Source organism: Budorcas taxicolor, chromosome 4 (genome assembly GCF_023091745.1).
Source record: "Budorcas taxicolor isolate Tak-1 chromosome 4, Takin1.1, whole genome shotgun sequence".
Taxonomy (NCBI): Eukaryota; Metazoa; Chordata; class Mammalia; order Artiodactyla; family Bovidae; genus Budorcas; species Budorcas taxicolor.
Genome location: NC_068913.1, coordinates 26019377 through 26039417, shown reverse-complemented (window position 1 = coordinate 26039417; position 20041 = coordinate 26019377). Strand labels below are relative to the sequence as shown.

Sequence of the window (20041 nt, the reverse complement as noted above, 5' to 3'; positions counted from 1 at the left end):
TATATATTTTTAGTTGCTTTGGGTCAACAGTCTTCTCTCACCATTTAAAAAACATCTAGATCAGTTCAATTCAGTCTGTCAGTAGTGTAAGACTCTTTGTGACCCCATGGACTGCAGCACGCGAGGCCTCCCTGTCCATCACCAACTCCTAGAGTTTACTCAAACTCATGTCCACCCAGTCGATGATGCCATCCAACCATCCCATCCTCTGTTGTCCCCTTCTTCTCCTGCTTTCAGTCTTTCCCAACTTCAGGGTCTTTTCACATGAGTCAGTTCTTCCATCAGGTGGCCAAAGTATTGGAATTTCAGCTTCAGCTTCAGTCCTTCTAATGAATATTCAGGACCGATCTCCTTTAGGATTGACTGGTTGGATCTTGCAGTCCAAGGGACTCTCAGGAGTGTTCTCCAACTGCTACTGCTGCTGCTGCTAAGTCGCTTCAGTCATGTCTGACCCTATGCGACCCCTTAGATGGCAGCCCACCAGGCTCCCCCATCCCTGGGATTCTCCAGGCAAGAACACTGGAGTAGGTTGCCATGTCCTTCTCCAATGCATGAAAGTGAAAAGTGAAAGTGAAGTCGTTCAGTCGTGTCTGACTCTTCCAGGCAAGAGTACTGGAGTGGGGTGCCTTTGCCTTCTCTGGTCTTCTCCAACACCACAGCTCAAAAGCATCAGTTCTTCATTGCTCAGCTTTCTTTACGATCCAACTCTAACATCCATACGGGAGTACTGGAAAAACCATAGCTTTGACTATGCGGACCTTTGTTGGCAAAGTAATGTCTCTGCTTTTTAATATGCTGTCTAGGTTGGTCATAGCTTTTCTTCCAAGGATCCAGCATCTTTTAATTCTATGGCTGCAGTCACCATCTGCAGTGATTTTGGAGCCCAAGAAGATAAATTCTCTCACTGTTTCCATTGTTTCCCCATCCATTTGCCGTGAAGGGATGGGACTGGATACCATGATCTTTGATTTTTTTAATGTTGAGTTTTAAGTCAGCTTTTTCACTCTCCCCTTTCACTTTCATCAAGAGGTTCTTTAGTTCCTTTTCACTTTCTGCCATAAGCGTGGTGTCATCTGCATATCTGGGGTTTTGATATTTCTCCTGGCCATCTTGATTCCAGCTTGTGCTTCATACAGCCCAGAATTTCTTACGATGCATAGAAGTTAAATAAACAAGGTGATGATATATAGTCTTGACCTACTCCTTTCCCAATTTGGAACCAGTCTGTTGTTCTATGCCCGGTTCTTTCTCAGGAGACAGGGTCTGGTAGTCCCATCTCTTGAAGAAGTTTCCATTTTGTTGTGATCCACACAGACAAAGGCTTTGGTTTAGTCAATAAAGCAGAAGTGAATGTTTTTCTAGAATTCGATCTAATGGGTGTTGGCAATTTGATCTCTGGTTCCTCTGCCTTTTCTAAATCCATCTTGAACATCTGGAAGTTCCTGGTTTACATACTGTTGAAGCCTAGCTTGGAGAATTTTGAGCATTAGTTTCCTAGCATGTGAGATGAATGCAATTGTGCAGTAGTTTGAGCATTCTTTGGCATTGCCTTTCTTTGGGATTGGAATGAACACTGACCTTTCCCAGTCCTGTGGTCACTGCTGAGTTACCAAACTTGCTGGCACTTTAAGAGCATCATCTTTTAGGAGTTGAAATAGCTCAGCTGAAATTCCATCACCTTGACTAGCTTTGTTCATAGTGATGCTTCCTAAGGCCCACTTCACTTCCATTCTAGCATGTCTGGCTCTAGTTGAGTGATCACACCCGTGGCGTGGTTATCATGATCTGTCATTCTAGATATCTGGATCTGTGATTCTCAAATATCGTTGGGAAGATCAATTTTCTCTTTCATGATGAAGCTTTTGCCCAGCATAATGATATAATTAAGGAAGAATAAAATAAAGTGAAGTGAAGTCACTCAGTCGTGTCTGACTCTGCGATCCCATGTCCATGGGATTCTCCAGGCAGGAATATTGGAGTGGGTTGCCATTTCCTTCTCCAGAGGATCTTCCCAACACAGGGATCATACCCAGGTCTCCCGTACTGCAGGCAGACTTTTTACTGTCTGAGCCACCAAGGGCTCCCTGAAGAATAAAATAGTCATATTTATTTATTTTACTTTACAATATTGTATTGGTTTTGCCACACATTGACATAAATCTGCCACGGGGCTACATGTGTTCCCCATCCTGAACCCCTCTCCCACCTCCCTCCCCATCCCATCCCTCTGGGTTTATTCAGTTTATGGAATCATCCTTTGTTCTGTGATTGTATCTTATATTTTTTGTTTCTAAAGTATTATTTCTTTTATATAATGATGGCATATGGAGGGGACTTTTGTTTATTTTTTATATTCATTTATTTTTAATTGATTTGTGATTGCTTTACAATATTGGTTTGATTTCTGTCATACATCAACATATATTAACCATAGGTATACATATGTCCCCTCCCTTTTTAACCTCCCTTCCACCTCTCACCCCGTCCCACTCTCTAGGTTGTTACAGAGCCCCAGTTTGTGTTCCCTGAGTACTACAGCAAGTTCCCATTGGCTATTTATTTACATATGTCAGTGTATATGCTTCCATGTTACTCTCTCCATTCATCTTGTTTATTGTTGAAATCTCCTTATTTCACATAATAGAAATTTGGAAACCCCATGTTAGTTTCGTTTACTGCTCAGAATAGGGTTTATGTCACAGTAATACATTAACCCTCAAATCTGAATAACATAAGAATAAAGTTTATTGTTTGTTCACTCTCCCTATTAACTTTGCAAGTCCAGCTTTCTAAATAATCACTCAGGACCCAGTCTGACCTTCTAGCATCCTGACATGTGGTGTCCTTGGTAACTGCAAGAGGTAAGAAAGAGCTGGAGGTTCAGGCATTGACCTCTAAATGTTTTCACCTGGAAATGACCCATGTCACTTCCATTTTCACTCTAATGTCTGGAAATATTCAATGGTACCACTTAAATTTAAGGGAGCTGAGACATGGTTGGCACAAGGGCACATACTTCATTGGTAAATATCTACCCTACTGCTCAAAATATTTTTGAAATTGTATTTGTCTCAGAAATTAAAAATTCTGGTACCCACTCATTTAGAGAAACTTTGAAATGATTAGCGATCTGTGAACACCAGTTACTAAGACATAAATAATATTTTAATTAATTACATTTTAGATCCTTTCTTGGATTTTATTTGAATGGCAAATGATTTGCTCGAATAGTTTTCCTGAGCACTCTTTTATATATGGGTTCTGATTTTCCCTAGAAGAATCTAGCCTACTGATGGTTAATAGTTGCTAATCTTTAGAAAAACATTCCTGAAAGGCAAACGCAAACATCTTTATGGACAGTGCAGTTATGATTGGCACTCTTAGGAGCAGAGTCTCATTTCCTCTTTCACTGTGTGCACCTCCTCCAGGGATCCCATTGGAACCAAAGAAATATCAACAGGGTGTGGACAAATGAATACTATCTTAGGAGAGCGAGTTATTTTATCCAACTTCTTAAATCATTTGCTTTCCTTCTGTTAATTTCTGTATTTCAGCTTTTAGTAGGATCATTCTGGGTAGTGAAAATATACAGAGGAACACCTTTATGTGGTTCTATTTATTGGCAGTTTATATTTTATTAAATATTATGACTGGTACCTAAGTTATGGAGCACAACATTTTCCTTCCCTTGAACTTCACATACAAAGTTCTCTCCATAAGTGTACAACATTTGGCATGATGGAAAGCAGGATCCAAAATCTACATCATCAGACATCTGCTCTTTTGCTCTTTTTTTTTTTTTTTAACCGGGAACAGAAAAAATATGATGGAGGGATGGAATTACACATTAATGTTTTTGTAAAGAGAATGTGAATTCTAGGAAATGTAACTGTATTTAAAGTGATACATAAAGGAAATAAGAAACTAGAGTTTGCTTGTAATCTACAGAAATGTGGGATTTATAACTATGCTCTTAATTAAGAGAAAAGTCAAAATCTGTGCTTTCTTTGCTGGAGATGTCCTATGGTTCCCTGTCATTATCTGATCATAGAGTAGAGGTTTCACTTTTGGCCAAGAATGATTTCTTTTTAGGAGGAATTCTGTAAATTTTGTTTGGAAATTTTGAAGGCATTTTGAGTATTTCTTCTTTCTTCCTGACTTGCCATTCTTGGAAAAGAATTATAAGCAATTACATGAAAAATTATATTATATGTATATGTATACACACACTATATACACAGGGCTTCTGTGCTGACTCAGATGGTAAAGAATCTGCCTGCAATGCAGGAAACCCAGGTTGGATCCCTGGGTGGGGAATATCCCCTGGATATAGGAATGGCTGCCCATTCCAGTATTGTTGCCTGGAGAATTCTATGAACAGAGGAGCCTGGTAGGCTACAGTCCATGGGGTCTCAAAGAGTCAAACACGACTGAGTGACTAAAACTTTTACTTCACTTTTCATACTGTACACACACACATACCCAGTTTTAATCTTTGTTTTTTTTTTAAGAGTCTCTTTAAAATTCTGTATCACTTAGACTTTGCTGTGTAACAAACCTCTTAAAAGTCTTAATGGCTTTAAATAATAACCAGCGCTTAATTTCCTCAAAGTTTAGAGGATCAAAAATTTTTATCTGAGCTCAGTTAGACAGTTCTACTTCTGGCCTTACCTAGAGACCTTGTGCAACTCTGTTCAGCTGGTGGGTGACTAAGAACTGGTTGTTCTAGGCAGCCTCACCTGGGACAGCTTGTCTCTGTCTCTGTTGCATGCGTGATTTCATCTTCTAATAGGCTCCCTGACATTCTTCAAATAGTGGTAGAAGTATTCCCAGGAGTATCTAGAGAAAAAACATCAGTGTGTGTAGGTGTTCAAAGCCTCTGCTCAGATCATGTTTCCTAATGTCCCATTGTCTAAAGCAAATCATATGACCAAGCTCTGTAAAAGAGCACCACCTACGGGAGTGGACACATGGAAGGAAGGCAAAAATTTTTGGAGGTCATTAGGGAAACAATCCAAATATAGCCTCATAAAGGGAAAAATTACAACAACAAAAGTACATCCTGAGATAATTAGGTTTTCAAATAATTGCAAATTTGGTATTATTCAGAAGCTTTTTTATCCTATATCTCTATTAATTAGTTTGTCAAGTTAATAAAAGATATAATGGATATATGTGGAATCTAAATTCCAAATCAAAATTATGTCTTTAGTTTTTGTTACTAAGAAAAATTCAATTGTTATGAGAAAAAATCAGAACAAAAACCCTGTATTTGCCAGATGGAATTGTGTATTCTTAGACAAGTAACAATCTCCCCAAGGCATAAAGTGGAAATTAAAACTACCTTCTCTTTCTTTTACTCAGGTTTATATGTTACAATGAATGTGAAAGAACTTTTAGCATAAACTATAAAACAAATCTATTACTCAGAGGGGGAAAACTTCTTTGCTATGAAAGGCTTAGTGAGTTAATCCTTTTGTAATACAAATACCTCTCATCCCAGGGAGAGATTTTCAGTTAATTTTCTCATGGTTGGGCTTTTAAAATTATAAACATAGAGTTATCAATTGAAGCCTTTTCATTCATCTTCTTTTAATTGAGATGGAGCTATTCCATTTCTTTGATTTTGCATTAATGTCATTCATCCTTATATGTGTAATCTATGTCTTGATTTAAAATATTAAATAGCATCCCTTTTATAGGGTTTCCATCTGTAAATATTCTAATTCTAGATTTGTAATTTTTCAATTCCATTTTACTGAAAGATATATTTTTTCCATACTTTAAAATAACATGGGATTTATTAAAGTAACTTAAGTGTATATACCAAAGAATATTATATCTACTCCCGTATTGTTCAGTGTTTCCCTAAACTTTAATAGGATGTTTAATCTCCTAAAATATTTTTTCTCTATTTTTTAAAAGCCTTTCAAGATTCAAATACAGAGAAAGAACAGATATGTTGTATATAATGTGAAGGGAAAAAGCAGCAAATATTGAATCATTTCCATGAGCAGCAAAATTATTTCACAGAAATAACTTTCTCCTAAATGAAACTTAATTTATAAACAGAAGCAGTTTTAAATGTACTTTTATTTAGAAAACTTACATAGTTGCCTATAAAATATGTATAACTGATATGTTATTTGTAGATACTGCTCCTTTGTTTATATCACCCAAGCAACATCAGTTCAGTCATTCAGTGGTATCTGACTCTTTGCAACCCCATGAACTACAGCATGCCAGGCTTCCCTGTCCATCACCAACTCCCGGAGCTTGCTCAGACTCATGTCCCAATCAATATACCTGCCACATATTCTACAATGGGCTATACATGTGATTTAAATATTTGAAATAATGATTAGATTTCCTTTTAGAAAAAAATAATATATGCTAAATCCTTGACTATTACTCAGGACTCAAATTTTCAAATCTGGAGGAACAACTCTGCAATCTCCAAAGAAATTGGACTTTTATGTTTGTGTCTCCCACACGGCAATGCCTGTTCAGGTAGGGGACATCTATTATCCCCTTTGAATTCCATCTGGCCAAAGAGGAAGAAGAAGGGTAAAGAGAAAAGAGGCTTATCCTGCAAAGTAATTCCATGTTAGCACTTAAGCATTAAATAAAATTGTTTCATGTTCAATAAAAGTGGAGACACTGGGACGAAGTTAAGCTTTAAATATTTTAATTATGTGCTCAGTCACTCAGTCGTGTCTGACTCTTTTCGACCCCATGGATTGTAGCCTGTCAGACTCCACTGTCTATGGGGATTCTCCAGGCAAGAATACTGCAGTGGGGGTTTCCATGCCCTCCTCCAGGGGATTTTCCCAATCCAGGGATTGAACCCAGGTCTCCTGCATTGCAGGTGGATTCTTTTAATGTCTGAGCCACCAGGAAAGCCCAACGCTGTTTTGTGTAACAGTTACCACTGTAGTAACCCTCCAGCTTCTAATTTACACCTTCACAGGTACAACGTATTCTTCTATACTGTTCTCAATCAACAGCTAATAATCCTTAATTGGCAGAGTCACTTGGAATACTTTGAAGAGCCAGTCAATCTAAAGACCCTCCTGTCCCAAGGTATTTTTAAGTTTGACAAGCTTATTCTGGCTTTTTCATCCATCCAGACGCACTTGGAAAAAACTCATGCCAAAGTTTTAATATCTCACAGTGGGATGAAGAGGGAAGGCAGTTGCATAAAACTATAGGAGTGTCAAAAATGGACATATTTATAGAGTCAACACTGCCAGATATAGAAAGAATGAGAGCTTCTTCCATGTCACAAAATTATTTTTTGTGCGATGTTGCAGATTTGTAAGCTAACTGACCAGAATAAACAGACTGAATTAATGATTCCGCTGCCAAGATAAATGGAAAAATCCCACCTAGTTGGATCACATTCCATTAGTGGAAATGAGAGGGATTATGTTTTGTTTGTTACTCATAAATCATTAAATGGCTCATTGCCAAGTGTTTTCCAAATAGACATCAATTTTTTGGATGACTATGAAGGAGAATTTTTCCTGGGCCAAGTAAATAGTGGTTTTGTCTTGTACTGAGCATTTTACACAACCCTTCTCCTTTTTAGGTTAATTTCTATACATTTATATGAGTACTTTTAGTTATTTAGCTAAGAATTTATATCTGCAAGGTCAGACATATTGTCTATTCAGGGTAACCTTGTGTAGTCCATGATTTTCGATATTTCCTTGTATCTTTAGAGTAGTTTTTAACAGTCATCTAGAGTAACAGTTAGATGTTTCTTTTGCTTACACCATGGTATGACTGCTATTTTGAGTGATTAAATATGACTGGGCTTGGACCAGAAAAGTGGGGGTATAGAACAGAGTGAATGAGTTGATGGTGGAATATAAAATAAGCTTTAATTTTGGGAATTTGCTCAATAAGGAAACAATTAATTTATATTTAATCAGCAAATCAACAGTAACATTTTGAAGCATATCATGTGTTGCAACACAGATCATCATTTGAAGTGTAATGTTAAAGAAAAACATCTTCTGCTGTGAAAGATTACTCCTTTTTCACATTATCCCTGCAGTCATATAACCTTTTTTTTCATATAATGTAAGGTAAAGCCTTACTAAGAAGTTCCTGAAAATTTTGAGGAGCCGATTCAACTTTTACGTTGATATGTTCAACTTTAAAGAGATGTTCTGCTATCTAAATATGTATATACAGCATTGCATATGTTCCATGACATCTATAAAAGAAAAAACACAAGTCTAATAAAGGACAGTTTCTAGAGAATTTGGCTATAGGAGACTTGCTACAAGTTAATCTCCCTAGTTCTATGACTTGTCATGAAAAACCTCAGAAACATAGTCAATTTAGGATTTTAACTTCATTTCTCTTTAGCACTTATAAATTTTATGCAAGACTGATGTTTTTCAGTTAAAAAAATTTTTCCAGTTATTGAAATTACTGAATACATTTGTGTCAATATATATTCTTATGACAGTAGCAATTGGCATTACAAGTTGTTAGGATAATTTTGGAGACAGCCCCTAAATCTAATAAAAGTGCAATGAGGGCTTACATATATTCTGATACTAAACTTGCTCGTCAAGAAATAATCAGAATATTTAATTAGATTGAATCTTAAGAATTGCTAGTGTTGTACTGTTCTTATAAGAATGATGAGTTTATGTGTTTCAATCAAATATTTATATTTGACATATTTCACAGAACGAGACAGTGGCTAGGGAAGAGGTCATTTCTTAAAATAGTATGCACTGGTTGTGATGTGTTGCTATTGTTAAACCTTAAACCAGAGATTAGACAAGATGTTGAGAACAAAGGCCATCATTCTAGTTGATCTTAGTAGTTTAAACAAGGTAAGTACCAGCAGTGGATCAGAATACATAAATTCCATGTATTCAAGACTGCTATTTAGGAAATTTTGAACACAGTAATGGAGAAAAGTGCCTAATTTAGTTTTGATATTTCCACTCAGATTTGCTGAAGTCTTTTGTTCATGATCTACTGAGGTGACAAGATTTCACTTAAAATAAGTAAAACTCATATCCATTTTTTAAATCTTGTGTAGAAATAGGATTAGGAGTAGTAAAATTTCACTGTCAATTTTTACTCATAAATGGGTCATTTGAGTTGAATTCCATCATGTTTGACAGAAAGAGGTATAATTGTTAGCATTTAGTACTGCTACAACATTTCTAAAGGGTCAAAATAAAAGTAATCAGTCCTCTAAGAATTTTGCTTATCGTGTGAATTATTACTCTGGCTGCATTTTGGGAAAGGAGAATGTAATGCGTACGATTGTCTTGTAATAGTACTCATTGCATTACTGTTTATTATGGAGAATTTCATTTGTTTCCTAAAAAAAAGTTTATTTCTCGTTCAACATGTTATTTGCCCATGACTACCAATGGCTAATGTGTATTCAGTTTGTCCAAAAACATGTGAAATAGTAAATGTTTTATGACTACATTAGTGAACCTGGTTCTCAGGCATTCTAAGGACAGAAAAAAAAAAAAAAGAGCCTTTGAAACCGAAAATTATAGAGGCCAGGAAGTGATTTCCTGGTCATAAACATTGTTTTAAAATAGAGGAGAAAGGTGAGAGGCAGCCCTCTACGCAGGAATTCAGTCTTTAGTCATGGAATATGTTCTAACCCCCTTCACCCTCCAATCCCACCCCCCAGAAACACACACACACACACACACACACACACCCATGCACACTACCTCCCAACCCCATGTTGCACTGCTGTCGAACAGGAGAGCCCACTGGCAGCTCCCGTGAACTTCTTGGAAACAGCCAAGGGATTCCTTCTCTTAACTAGATATAAATCTGTTCAGGCAGGAAGAGTAAGGAAGCTTTCTTTTCCCCCATTTTTCATCCCTACCTTAGAGAGCAATCTGGGCTCTAATTCTTCAGCTCACCTACTGACTTTGCCACTGAATTACTATATCTTACTAGAGTCTGTTTACATTAGGTTTACTACATCAGCAGCCATGATCAATTTAATCACACAGGTGTGATGAAATTTCCAAATTGTATTTATACAGTTACTCCTTTGCATGCTTTCACATGTTAAAGATGTGAATAAATATTTGTTAGACAGTGTCTACAGTATTTCAAGTGTTCATATACAAATAGAAACAGTTGGAATATTAAATCTACAAATTCCAGATGTTTAGAGACATCTAGATATGTCACTGAAATATTTATTTTCATCCAGATGTTATGTGTTATGATTGTTTCTTCAAAAGACAGACATTTATGGTATTCTATAAATATGGGTTGTAGCGTCATGCAGATTCTACTTTCTATCAGCATTTCGCCTCAGGCCATTTTAGGAAATTGTATGACAATCCAGATACATATTTCATTTGTGTTCTCCTGATGTATTGTGAACCCTCAAATGAACTTATACATAGAAGGCCATATGTGAATGACTGAATAAATTAAAGAGATAAAATGAATGTTTAACAAATATCAAGAATGATTCTGACTTACAGTATTTTCATTAAAGAGAAAAATTAGATTTCTAGATTCTGAAATACATCATTTAAGCAGATTAGTGACAATAAGATTCTCTGAGCTGTTTTCTTTACTGATATGTGAATAAATGTTTTTATATTTATTTATATAGTAGTTTGATCATGCAGGCAATGTGAATACAAAATTCTTTGTTAACTAAGGGATAAAAAGTGAGATTTCATAATAATCAGATATTCTGAACAGTAAGGTTTATAACTGAGCACCTTAAATGTGTACAACTAATATTATAGGCTGTTATATCATTTTTATTTTTATTATGAAGATTTTGTTGAAAAAATATTATCTTCATGCAGTCATTGAGAGTCTACAAGTCTAGTTTATATTACTTTGATTTCATGAAAAATAGTATTTTTTCATTACTCAGATTCTTGTGGGAGAAATTATTATCTGAGTTGTTCATCATACTATGTAACAAAATATACTTTATATGGGATCTTGCCTTAGAGCCAAACTTTAAAAAAGGAAACAATAAAAAAATTAATTAACCAGCATTTCCAAAGAAATTGCAGATATGACATAAATTGACTTTAAGCCCAAATAAAGCAATAAAGGTTTGCAAAATTTATATATCATACTCCAAGATGGGCAGATTTATTTTAGTTGTATGCAAAATTTTGATGATACAGTGTTCCAGCTCCTAAGGTACTACTCTAGGTTACTAGGACGAAAAAAGCAGAGGCACACAGGATGCCGGTAGCAATAACATCATGAGATTCCCAGAGGAAGGAAATCATTTTCTATAATAATTGTGTGGCAACAAAGCAGTGTGTGACATTCAATGTAGGGGTAGAGTTCATGCCATCTTATGGACCATTCGGGGAATCTCTTATTAGGGGATTAGCAATGACACCAACTACAACTGCAAGCAATTTAAGGATATTCTGTAAAAGATGAAACTAATCTTTCTGCATCTCAGTATATGCCAAAGGCCTCACATACAGTCAGTAAACTGCCCTTGAGGGCTGGAATTATTTCTTATTTATCTGTATGCATTCCTTGGTCTAACCCCTCTTACCTATTACTAAGCATGCAGTAATACTGAGTGTATGAATGAGTGAATAAATAGAGATTCCAAGTCACCAAGAAAGCATGAGATTAGTTTAACTGTACTTAGTTTGTAAATACAGATTTTTATATGAAACAAACTTGTAAACTTTAATCAAAATAATTTTCTTATTTTAAAAATTGTCAAGCATTTGAATGATTATTCTTTAGCTGTCTTACAAAAGTATTTTTCCAATCTAGTCAACAAAACTGGATTATTAAGTGATAACAAATTAAACTATAAAGCTTCTTTATTTATAAAACCATGGTGTTATTATTCTAATGGCAATATTGACATAGTTTGAAATTACTTTTATAGATTTGTTTTTAATACTGTGATGGTTGTGGAAAAATATATGCTTTTCCCCCAGATCTTCCTCTCCTTATTTTAATTTGTCCCAATATTTCATAGTATGTTTGAAAATAAATCTGGACACACTGACTATTGAATTTCTGTACTTTTTCTTCACAATTTATAAGGTGCACTCATCATTGCATGTATTGCTGTTTTGTTTCATTACTAAATTCATGGAGTTCCCATATGAAATATGTAGCCTGATCCCTTGAGAAAATACATAAAGGTGTTAGAATTATTAGATTTATTATATAATCATCAGATGCTTTCACCTACATGCACATATCTATAAACCACATATATGTATGATGTGTGTGTGTGCTCAGTTAGGCTTGTTCGACTCTTTTGTGACCCCGTGGATTGTAGCCCACTAGGCTCCTATACACATGGGACTCTCCAGGCAGAAATCCTGGCGTGGACAGCCATTCCACTAGTGCAAGATCCTCCTCCAGGGGATCTTCCTAATCCAGAGATTGAACCCATGACTCTTGCGTCTCTCACACTGGCAGAATTCTTTACCATTGAGCCCCTTGGGAAGCCCTTTATGATTGGTTATGTAACTACTATTGAGGCAACTAATGAAATCTTGCATTAGTCTGTTTAAGAAAATGAAATGGCAGAATTTCACATGGTAGACACAGGAAACATCACAGAATAGCCTATGCTGTTTCTAAAATCCATACCATCTTCTTACATTTTTCTCATGTAGAATTGCACATAACAGGTTTTATACTGGTATTACAGAATTACTGCACCCCTTCTCCTAAAAAAGGAAATAAGTGTAGATTTAACAAAATCTATTCCTCCCATTTTCTGCCAAGATTATTTTGGCTGGATGTTTCACTCTTCAGTGACAATGATGATGATGTGTTTCTTCCATCTGGATTTGTCCACAGAGAAAATGTCTCTATGGAGAATCTTGAAAGGCTCATTATTCCAACAGTACAAATATGAAAATTGAGGCAGAGAGAAGTATAATTTTCTCAGATTCACACAGAAGTGAAGCCAGAAGTAGAGCCCAATTCATGTGGAAAAGATCTAATGAAACATGCGATGTCAAGCTTACAGTGGTAATTGAGTAATATAATTACCTAAATTACAGTACAGGAAGATAGTGTCATATTTACAAACCTAATTATACTGAGTAGAATTACCTGAATGATACTAATCATATGGATGGCATTCCCATACTTTATATGCTTTACTTTTCTAACCTGAAGGCTTAAAAAGTATGAGCTTGAAATATAACAGGAACAAAACAAAATAAAATCAATTTGAAGCCAAACCAAGCCCAGGTTTAAATTCTGGCACCACATTTACCTATTTTTGTGTTCTTAGCCAAGTCGTTTAACCTTTAAGTCTCAACTTCCTCATCTATAAAAATTCGTGTTTGGAAAATGCATATGTAGCACCTATTGGTATAGTTGCTTAGCCCTAAGTAGATATGTAATTAAAAATCACAACTTATCATTTGGTTATTAAGTAACAATAATACAAGAATACCAATCCACTTGTTTTTAATCAATCTATTTTAGTACAAATTCTGAGTTTCTACATTTTCTTATTTTTTTATAATTAAGTGGATAATATATGAATAAGGTAAGGTGAAGTTGCTCAGTCATGTCTGATTCTTTGCGACCCCGTGGACTGTAGCCTACCAGGCTCCTCCGTCCATGGGATTCTCCAGGGAAGAATACTGGAGTGGGTTGCCATTTCCTTCTCCAGGGGATCTTCCCGACCCAGGGATCGAACTCAGGTCTCCCGCATTGGAGGCAGACACTTTAACCTCTGAGCAACCAAGGAATGTATAATACAAGATTTCAATTATAGTCTGATAGAACAATGAAAATGCAGAGTTGAGAAATGACATGGTTTACAGATTGTTTTCGTGCCAGCAGCTGAGAAAACTGTATTAATTTTGATGGAGTATTGTGATTTATTGTGATTTGAAGACCACTGAAATAAATACATCTTTAGAAATATAGTATCTTTCTCTTTAGCTTCTCTTAGTACTTTGAATTTACAGAAATTGAGATTGTTTATAAAATGAAAATGGAGAATATTCAAAATATTCCTGGAGTAGAATAAAACAGAACTATCTGTGTCAAATATGAAGACTTCCTATGAAATTATAATAATTAAGATGATGCTTTTGTCAAAAGGAGAGAACAACCGAGTACATCAGTAAAGCTATGCATGCATGGAAACTTGACATATGACAGTGTTGAAAATAATAATTTCTGGGAAAAGGGTGGACTGTTTGTTAAATGGTCTTGGAACAACTTATTATACAACGGGAATAAAGTAAATTTAGAAATTTTTTTTGCAGTATATACTAAAGTCAATAGTCAGAGTTAAGCACTTACTTCGATTTGAAATGCAAACCTTAAAACTTTTTAAAAGAAGACATAGAGTATCTTAATGGTCTCAGAAGAAAGATTTTTAATTAAGACATGAAGAAGATAGTCATAACAGAAACATTTGATAAATTTGAATATAATAAATTTTAGAGTTTCTGATCATCAAAAGATACCCAAGGAAAGGAAGAGGACACGCTGTAAACTGATAGCTTGTAATAACAGCCATATAACCCCAAAGCATTAAGTTAGCGTCTGGAGTATATTTTATGAGGCCATAAGGAATGCAACTGAACAACAAAATAAGGAATGAAATTAAATCAAAAAACATTCACTGTAACCCACAGATGTGGAGGCATTTTACAAAAGAAGAGATACAAATGGACCATAAACACTTAAAGATGCTTTACCTTGTTAGTAATCAGGAAATGGAAAATTAGAACATGGTGCGATAACATTTATGTTCATTATATTGGAAAAAAACTAATTATAAATCCAAATAGTGACACTAAGATGTGGATCAATGAGAACTCTTACACTTTGGACTGTGAAAATTAATGTAACTTTAGAAAATATTTTTTCTATATTACCACATTAAATTCAACATTCATATACCCTGTGGCCCACTGATGGCAACTCCTGGATGTATACTCAGAGAAGTTCTATCACACATTTATCACAGCATAACTACAAGAATATTTATAACAACATCAATTAGAAAAAACAAAATAGTTCAAGTGTCTATGAACAGGGGAATGGGTGGGTACACAGTGATATATTCACAGAGTGGAATCGCACCCAATCATAAAAAAGAATGCCATGCCTTGAATCAACATGGATTAAGCAAGAAACCTAGAGTTAATGGTATGTATAGCATAGATAAACAGCCAGGTCCTATTGTATAGCACAGGGAACTATATTCAATATCATGTGATAAACTATAATGGAAAAGAATATGAAAGAGAATGTGTAACTGAGTCACTTTGCTATATAGCAGCAAAAATACAACATTGTAAAACAGCTATCAGTCAGTCAGTTCAGTTGCTCAGTCGTGTCCGACTCTTTGCGACCCCATGAACCACAGCACGCCAGGCCTCCCTGTCCATCACCAGCTCCCGGAGTCCACCCAAACCCATGTCCATCCAGTCGATGATGCCATCCAACCATCTCATCCTCTGTCGTCCCCTTCTCCTCCTGCCCCCAATCTTTCCCAGAATCAGGGTCTGTTCTTCAATAAAAAAATAATAATAATAAAAATAAAATGGGACAATATTAAAAAAAGAAAAAAAACCATGTCTTATGGTTAAAAGCATTCCTTTGATAAACCTAAAAGACAAGAAGAATTAAACAGTACTTTTTAGGGTCCATGTGTGGTGAAAAAAGCTGTTGTCTCTGTTTGTTTCAAATAAAGGCTTGTGCTCTGTGTGATCAGTTGTGTCAGACTGTTTGCAACCCTTTTCACTGTAGCCCGCCAGGCTCCTGTGTCCGTGGGATTTCCCAGTCAGGAATACTGGAGTGGGTTGCCATTTCCTCCTCCAGGGGATCTTGCTGACCCAGGGATCAAACCCATGTTCCTGTCTCCTGCATTGCAGGCAGATTCTATACCCACTGAGCCATCGAGGAAGCCCAAATAAAGGCTTAGGGATGATAAACACAAAATTCAGGCAGGTGGTAACTTTGAGTGGAGTAGGCAGAGAAATGCAATGTAAAAGGAACACTTAGCTTACTTAGCTTAATAAGAATATACAAAGATGAGAAGTGCAATAGGAGAGGAATTAATTTCTTCCTAAACAAGAAAATGAAATGATGTCATTATTATGGTTGTGGACATGGATGGCCATTTAATGCATACATACAATTTTTATTATATGCATGCATGCTAAATCACGGAAGGAGATCTTCCCAACCCAGAGATCGAACCTGGGTCTCCCGCACTGCAGATGCTTTACCATCTGAGCCACCAGGGAAGACTCTTATATATTCAGTTCAGTTCAGTTCAGTCGCTCAGTTGTGTCCTACTCTTTGCAACCCCATGAATCGCAGCACGGCAGGCCTCCCTGTCCATCACCAACTCCTGGAATTCACCCAAACTCATGTCCATTGAGTCGGTGATGCCATCCAGCCATCTCATCCTTTGTCGTCCCCTTCTCCTCCTGCCCCCAATCCCTCCCAGCATCAGGGTCTTTTCCAATGAGTCAACTTTTCGCATGAGGTGGCCAAAGTACTGGAGTTTCAGCTTTAGCATCAGTCCTTCCAAAGAACACCCAGGACTGATCTCCTTTACAATGGACTGGTTGGATCTCCTTGCAGTCCAAGGGACTCTCAAGTGTCTTCTCCAACATCACAGTTCAAAAGCATCAATTCTTCAGCACTCAGCTTTCTTCACAGTCCAACTCTCACATCCATACATGACCACTGGAAAAACCATAGCCTTGACTAGACGGACCTTTGTTGGAAAAGTAACGTCTCTACTTTTCAATATGCTATCTAGGTTGGTCATAACTTTCCTTCCAAGGAGTAAGTGTCTTTTAATTTCATGGCTGCAATCACCATCTGCAGTGATTTTGGAGCCCCCGAAAATAAAGTCTGACACTGTTTCCACTGTTTCCCCATCTCCTTCCCATGAAGTGATGGGAGCAGATGCCATATATTAGGTAACTTCAATGAAGATTTTAGAAGGAAAATATATCTCTACAAAGCTGATGTGATTAACATAATATACAAACTCAGTATTAGCATTTAACAAGTATCAGTGAAAATTTTGGACAGCAAGGAGATCAAACCAGTCAATCCTAAAGGAAATTAACCCTGAATATTCATTGGAAGGCCTGATGCTGAAGCTGAAACTCCAGTACTTTGGCCACTTGATGTGAAGAACTGACTCATTGAAAAAAGACCCTGATGCTGGACAAGATTGAGGGCAGGAGGAGAAGGGGACAACAGGATGAGATGGTTGGGGGAAATCATTGACTGAATGGACATGAGTTTGAGCAAGCTCTGGGAGATATTGAAGGACAGGGAAGCCTGCTGTGCTGCAGTCCATGTGGTCACAGAGTCAAACACAACTGAGCAATTAAACAACAGTACCAGGGAAAATTTTTGATCTTGTTTTGAGGAAATCAGAACCACATATTTGTAATGTAAAATCAAAGTATTAAGGGAGGAGCAAAAGCATAGTTCAAAAGAAGATGGACTCACTCTGAGGTGAAATGGCCAAATAAAGCTCTGTGAGTGAAGCAGTGGACTGTGGGGGCACAGAATGACATTCCAGATGGAGCTTCATCAGTAGCTCCCTGAGTATATTTTAGATTGGTCCAGGGACTGACAGCAGGGGGAGGGGGCAAAGAGGGTGTTGTTTGACCAAAACAATTACTGAGTGGTAGTTCTAATGCACAGAAACTCTTTATAAACTAAATACCTTTGAACAACCTAAAATGATACAGCACTTTCCCATCTATTCTTTTACATGGTGTGTCATAAAATGGGCTTCCCAGGTGGGCTAGTGGTAACGACCCTGCCTGCTAGTGCAGGAGATGTAAATGATGGGGTTTTGATCACACACTTCAGTACTCTTGCCTGGAGGATCCCGTGGACAGAGGAGCTTGCAGGGCTCCGTCCTGTGGGTCACACGGAGTTGGACACGACTGAAGCTGCTTTGTTGTTGTTCAGTCACTCAGTCGTGTCCCAATCTTTGCGACCCCATAGACTGCAGCTGGCCAGGCTTCCCTGTCCTTCACCATTTCCCGGAGCTTGCTCAGACTCACGTCAATTGAATCAGTGAGGCCGTCCAACCATCTTGTCTTCTGTTGTTCCCTTCTCCTCCTGCCTTCAGTCTTTCCAAGCATCAGGGTCTTTTGAAGCGACTTAGCAGGTGTCATAAAATACACAATACAGGACTTGGTACCTTCTGAATGTTTTAAAATTATTATGAACATGGGCCTTGATTAAATTCAATGGTGACTTATTTTCATATTCATTACTTCACAGTGTATTTGTAAAAGCTTTTGAAAAGCCTTTTTTTTTTCATTGATGACCGAAATGGAAGAAAAAATTTTGTCCGTTTCCCTTTCTTTCTTTCACTTGTTCCCTTTCTTTGTTAAAGGTGAAAGTGTGGTTCCAGAACAGGCGAATGAAGTGGAAGAGGGTAAAAGGAGGACAGCAAGGCGCTGCTGCTCGAGAAAAGGAACTGGTCAATGTGAAAAAGGGAACACTCCTCCCTTCAGAGCTCTCGGGAATCGGTGCAGCCACCCTCCAGCAAACAGGGGACTCGCTAGCAAACGAAGACAGCCACGACAGTGACCACAGCTCTGAGCATGCACACTTATGATACAGACAGAGGGGACCAGCTCCATTCTCAGGAAAGAAATGTGGTGATGGCAAGCCTTACTCGAACATCGTTTACACAGAGAAAGGACTATGACCTTGATTTTTAATATTATGAAGTTCAGGCATCCCGAGTCTGTTTTTCATGATTTATAGAGGGTTTACACTAAGTGCCACTTACGAAAGATGCTTCCACAGAGAAGATGGAGGTGAATATTCCAGAGGTGTTGGTCGTGTGTATAACAGTGAGCAGCCTTTGTGTTTGCTTTTGCTTGCACTGAAAATTAAATTGCTATCAAGAGCAAACTATGAAGCATTTGTATTGAAGGTGCCTCCAGAGTGAAGATGCAGAAGATGAATTGGCTTTGAACATTGCAGATGTCCGAGGTCATGTGTGTGACAGTGGGCAGGTATTTGCTCTCGCTTGCACTGACAATTACATTACTATTCAAGAATAAACCATGAACCATTTTTATCTCAAACAGCCACAGTGCCTGAAATCATTCTTAAGTGGGTTAAAAAAATGTATTTTAACTCTGTATATATTACCCTTAAGTCATTTTCCTGTCTTCACTACGTTTAGCAATGCATTCATATTAGCTGATAAAAATAGCCACTCACGATGACAAACAGAACCAGCTTCTTGTATTTTTATACATTTTGTCATCCCAGAAACAATCAGCACATGCTTACTTGTGTTCAAGTAGAGAAAAATACATTAGAGTCTGATAGGGAATATTCTTGTACCACAGACAAAACAAATCTTATGTTGCATTTTCTATCAACTGCTGCTAATACATTATTATAAAACTTACCTAGCTCCTCAATTCTTCCTATCTATAGCTTGGAAAAAAAAATTTAGGATCATAGGCAAATCAGTTACTTGCAGAAAGAGTTTTGTATGACAGACATTGTCTGATTTTATTTCTATAAAATGTTACCTGTTGTGAATATGATTTAATTAACAAGAAAAAGGGTTTCCCCCCGATTGGCGATGATGATAGACAACTTGCAAAGCAAAATTGATTCCTCAAGTCGGTAGAAGGTAAAATTCTGAATGTCTTCAAATTAAGTTCAGTGAAAACACATTTTTTTCATATATGATGTATTCATGCAGAACAACAATTTTTGTATTTTGTAAAAAAAAAATGTTAAATAAATGATCCTTTGTAAATAATCTTGGTCTTCCTACTGTGATTTCCTGTGTTTACAAGCGTTAATGTAAATACTTAAGAAACTCCCCAATTCATGTGCACTTGTGTAAAAGCAGATGATCATAATTAGTGAATCATCTACATTTTTATTTCTGAAATTTTTTATTATGAAAAAATCCTTGTGTAATAAAAAAGCATCTGAGAATAGGCATATGGTAAGCCATTTCCCTGAATTGAAGAGTATGCCAAATAGATTTGTG

At 36.8% G+C, this 20041-nt stretch overlaps 1 protein-coding gene across 1 annotated transcript in view; it reads left to right on the top strand.

Moving 5' to 3' along the window:
- The window catches only part of MEOX2 (mesenchyme homeobox 2), a 75701-nt gene extending 56015 nt beyond the window's left edge, over positions 1–19686 (top strand). Inside the window, exon 3 of the mRNA XM_052638887.1 lies at positions 18407–19686. Coding sequence (XP_052494847.1) covers positions 18407–18631 — 225 coding nt within the window. The 3' untranslated portion in view covers positions 18632–19686. The remainder of the gene's footprint in view (positions 1–18406) is intronic.
- The last annotated feature ends 355 nt before the right edge of the window (positions 19687–20041 follow it).